At 39.7% G+C, this 5118-nt stretch overlaps 1 protein-coding gene across 2 annotated transcripts in view; it reads right to left on the bottom strand.

Annotated features, from left to right (window-relative positions):
* The window catches only part of SLC30A6 (solute carrier family 30 (zinc transporter), member 6), a 48605-nt gene extending 44680 nt beyond the window's left edge, over positions 1-3925 (bottom strand). For both annotated transcript variants that reach the window (XM_010829815.1, XM_010829816.1), the window contains exon 1: positions 3870-3925. In XM_010829815.1, coding sequence (XP_010828117.1) covers positions 3870-3872 — 3 coding nt within the window. In that variant the 5' untranslated portion in view covers positions 3873-3925. The remainder of the gene's footprint in view (positions 1-3869) is intronic.
* Between the last annotated feature and the right edge of the window lie 1193 nt (positions 3926-5118).

Here is a 5118-nt window from a genome sequence, read left to right as displayed (position 1 = left end):
GTTTGAGTGAACTCCGGGAGTTGGTGATGGACAGGGAGGCCTGGTGTGCTGCGATTCATGGGGTCGCAAAGAGTCGGACACGACTGAGCGACTGAACTGAACTGAAGTACATAGTGCTAGTAACATCTGAGCAGGAATTCAAATCTAGGAGTTTTAGCTCAGGACCAAAACCTCTGCTGTAAAATAGATTGCCTAGGCAATTTTGAACCGGAAAAGCAGTTTCCAAGTAGCTCTAATTTCCAAGATATTATACCATTTACCTAATTAAAGCTTTATATATGAAAGGTTTGGCAAGTATTACTAGAATCAAACCTCTGAGTTTCTCTCTTAGGCATTCAAAGTATGTGACATCTATCTAGCTTCCGTGGTCCCTGCTAGTATGCAGTACGGTACTAGCAGATAAAGAACACGGCAGTGGTGAGCACTGAGGGATTTGCCACTCAAGCTCAGGAAACAGTGTAAGAAAGCCTTATCATAAAGGAGCGCTCAACCACATATAGGAAATTAGCCTGAAATTAAGGTAGTATCCAACATCAGTAGGAGAAAGTATGGGTTATTCAATAAATGGTATTTGGAAAAAGGCAAAGATGGGTCCTTACTATACTTCTCAATCTAAGTTTTCAAATATAAAACAATAGTACATTTGAAGAAACTCATGGATGTATAAGAAAGAAAACCCAAGAAAAATAAACTGAAGATCTTTGTTATTACAAAGGTAAAGTAATTGTTTCTAGAGAAAAAAATATCCTTCACAATTTTCAATGGGTCATACACAGTAACTTGACTACTAAGTGCCATGCACTTAAATATTTGGATTTCAACTTTAACAAAACATTTTCCTAGATGGTAAAGGCCACAATCACTATACCACTATACCATAATGAGGCATTTCTATCTCATTAAAGTTGGCCAATTTGACTCAAACACTGGCTTTTCACAGACAACAGAGGAAATGGGAGTTAACAGATAAAAAATGTGAAGTTTCAGATCCAATACAAGCAGAAGTATGATTTGCCTACAGGCAAATACATTTAGAAACATCTCGGTAGCTATAAAATGATATATTCCATTTCTTTAAGTTTGGCATGTTATTAGTTGCATTATGTTGAGACTCAGCGAAGGCAGAAAATAGGCTGAGTGCTAGAAATGTGGCACAACAAAAACAGCAAAATGCTGGTAACTGTGGAAGCCAAGTTACGGCTACATGGGGACTTCATGATATTCTCTCTACTTTTCTGCATGTTTGAAAGTTTACACAATAAAAAGTTAAAGATATACTTTAAAATGTAAAAATAAAGCATCAAGAAAAAGGTATTACCAATTTTGATACTCAAATAAAGATCAGTGTATGTGAATAACCTAAGGCTCTGCTAAGTCAATTCAGTTGAAAAGGAACAATATGCTATTTTAATCTGAGATGTTACTAAATGTTAATGTTAATAAACATACTTTATTCTTAAAGAATTATGAGTGGGATATTTTGGTCCCAAAGATAAATTCTGCTTACTACTGGTATTCTTGAATATCTTCTAACTTCTAGCTCATTTAAAATTATTTCAGTTACTTTAAGTTTCAGGTTAAGACAATCAATAAGGTTTCTAAAAGGCAGACGTCCATTTCTGATGCCATTCTGATAGTAGAGGAACAACTACAAATACCCTAATCTTAATGTCACTCTTTCTAAAATTATATTGGCTCTCCACTGTTATCAAAATAAACACCAAATTTTACAACCTGGAACTCAGTGTGTTCAGTGAGTTAGCCTGTTTCTTTCCATTTTCTCTCTTGCTCAATTTCCACTATTGAGGAAATTGCTCTCCTCAATTTCCACTATATTGGTGTACTCCTTGTCTCATGATCATATCGATAATTCTACAGTGAAAAGATCAGACTGGTCTAACCCAGGCACTAATAGCCCTGTAGCACTTAGCAAGTTATCTGACCTCTCTGTTTCCTCACCCAGAAGAGAGTAATGAAGAGTAGACTAAGAGACTGGAATAAAGGGACAAAGTACTCAGTTCACTGGTTCACTTCCTGCAAGAAGCCGTATTACGTTATTTAGATGAGTTTTTTTTTTAATGCCACTTGTTTTGTAATTCACCACAGGCTAGCCTTCATACTGTCATCTTGCACGGTAAGTTCATTTTCAGTAACTTCACCAATAACAAGGGCTATATTTCCCCAACATTTTCTAAGATAGCACTATGCTTTGCACATAGTATATGTTATTAAAATGAATAATGGGCAATTTTAAAAATAAAACTTAAATGCTAGTATTTCCCTTATTACTAATGTTTCAAATATAAAAATTTACTGCCAAGGTTACTTATTCATCATTTTCTGAAACAGATATTTATTGAAAACTTCCTCTGGGCTAGGCACTGTACAAAAGACTCTGGGAATATGACAGTGAATACGTAGGTTCTGCTCTTAAAGAGCTTATAGCCTAAGAAGTGAGAAAGACAAGCAAGTAAATACACAATCGTAACACAGTCTGCTAAGGGCTACAGATGCTACTGGTAAAAAGCAGCCTCACAGGAGCCTAAAGGAGGCACTTAATAGGACCTTGAGACATGACAGAAAGGCTCAGAAAGAGACTAAAGGACACGTAAGGGATGGAGAACGATTCTTGCAGATAGAACAGCACATATTAATTCAGTGCAAAGGTCTAATTCTTAGAGCACAATCTCCAAGCTGTTCCTGGTAGCTGGAATATGGATATATGTATGTATGCGTGAAAAAAACCTGCAAAGGTAAGAAGCTAGACTACAGATGTCTTTGCTTGCCATACTAAACAGGTCTTTAGCTTGTGGGCTAAAGAAAAAAAAAAAAAGGAAGAATTTTAAGCAAGGAACTGGTATGGTCAAGTTTTAGAAACTTAACTCTGCTACACAGTGGTGAATGTTCTGATGTTGAACACAGAGGCTATTTGGTCAGCCAAAACAGTAAACTTTTACCTATTTTCTACATGTTTAAAGGAAAGATTACAGGAAATTTAGAAAATATTTAAGTAGATAAATAAGACATTTTTTCCACCATATTCACTCAAGGAAAAAATGGAATGACAATACGTAGACACAGAAACATGGTCGTTCTGTCATATACAGGCTATCAATGAGATCCATAAATTTTTCTGATAAAATGGTGTGTACCTCTTTTGACACTGAAATCACAATCCACTGCTTACCCTTAGATAAAATTCAGAGAGCTATATACTTGATTTATTAAAGAATAAAATAACTAACTTGTCTAACAAAATTTAAACAGCACATTCCTAAAGCCCTAAGGTATACTGGGATCTACAAAAGCACCAAAAAAGCTGCAGTAAGAGGAACGACCGACACCTTGACTTTCGCCAATCTTTGGCCTTCTCAAAGTTGTGCTGTACCCGGCTATCTGCACTCAATAAAACCAATTTGGAGAGTGGGGCGTCAGCTTCAATAGCCTATTAATCGTGCTGTTCATTAATGCAACGTTATCATCACTGCTGTACGCATCACTAATACGGTCGTCGCTACTGTGGACTTGTTTTCAAATCTTTTGTCGGTGTTGTGGTTACTGACACCAGCAAAGACTTTTATTTCTGTATCAAGGATATCACGGCAGGGAAGAGTCATACACTCATCAGAGCCGAAAAGTCGTTCTGGAGCGATGCCGGTGTCCCGAGACGCAAAGGAACCGGGTGAGGGAGCAAGGGGGCATCAGAGCTCTGAGGGCACTCTCTCCGACGCTAGAGACTCCTTCCGGGGACCTCGAGCATAATTCTGACGACCCCTCCTCTGGGCAGCTGAAGCATTTCTAGGCCGCTTCGGAACCAGAGAGAATAAGAAGAATCACAAAAGAAACCCTCATTCCCCTGGCCAACTCACCATGATAAGGAGCGGCACAGCTCCCACCGGAAGACGCTCTGGGAGCTGGTAGTTCCCTGGAGCGGAAGGGGCGTGGACATCAGAGGCCGATTGGTTGCGAGCGACGCGGGGGGCGGAAGTGCGTGCACTGGCATCCTGGTCCGGCGCCCCACTTCCCGGCTGCCCCTGCTTTCTATAGAGGCGAAGGCGGCGGCTAGAGCGACTCTTCCAAGCTGGCGGAGGTCTGGGTGCAGATTTGCCAGCTGAGGTGTTTAGGTTTAAGGAGCAATTTGTTTGTAACTAGAAAAATTTCTTTGAGTCCTGAAGCTCTTTGACCTATGTTGTGTTTTTTAATTTTTGCAATACCGTATGAAATAGGTAACATTTCCATTTTTCAATTTTTCAAGTGAGGAAACAGGATCGAGAAACTTACCCAGAGACCACCTAGTTTGCCATAGCAGCTGTTGCTCAGGCCGACTAATGGGATTTTTCAGGCAGGAGTACTGGAGTGGGTTGCCATTGCCTTCTCCAGTGACAGAGTATTATGTAGTAATTCCTAAAATAATACGTAAATTTTATAGGATTGATTTTACTTTAAAAAGGAAAATAAAACACATTGAAGTATAATTCATTCAGCAAAAATTGAATATGAAACACGTGTGTATCAGGTATCGCCCTCATGAAAAGGATATTCTTGTGGTCGTGGTTAAGTAGCTAAGTCGTGTCTAACTCTTGCGACCCCATGGACTGTAGCCCGCCAGGCTCCTCTGTCCATCTGATTTTCCAGGCAAGAATTAACTGGAGTGGGTTGCTATGTCCTTCTCCAGATGGGTAATAGTAGAGAGTAAGTGCGGAGAAGGCAATGGCACCCCACTCCAGTACTCTTGCCTGGAAAAGCCCATGGACGGAGGAGCCTGGTGGGCTGCAGTCCATGTGGTCGCAGAGAGTTGGACACGACTAAGCGACTTAGCAGCAGCAGCAGCAACAGAGAGTAACTGAGTCGCTGATTTAAAGAGGTAGTCACAGAAAGCTCTAAGAAGATTAAATTTGACTTTCAAATGACAAGTCTTTTTGTGAAGATTTTTGCAGGCAGGATAAGTAGTGCAAAACTCAAGTAAGTGTGTTTTAAGATCTGAAATTAGGTAGTGTGTCTGGAGCGTTGTCTTTGAGGGGAAGAAATGAAGAGAATATCGAAGTGGTAAATAGGGCCCAGATCAAGCAGAAATTTCTAATCAGGGTTAAAGAGCTTGCTTTTTTTTCTACCCTCGCC

Source organism: Bison bison, unplaced genomic scaffold (genome assembly GCF_000754665.1).
Source record: "Bison bison bison isolate TAMUID 2011002044 unplaced genomic scaffold, Bison_UMD1.0 scf7180017864508, whole genome shotgun sequence".
Taxonomy (NCBI): domain Eukaryota; kingdom Metazoa; phylum Chordata; class Mammalia; order Artiodactyla; family Bovidae; genus Bison; species Bison bison.
This window is presented reverse-complemented; position numbering and strand designations above follow the sequence as displayed.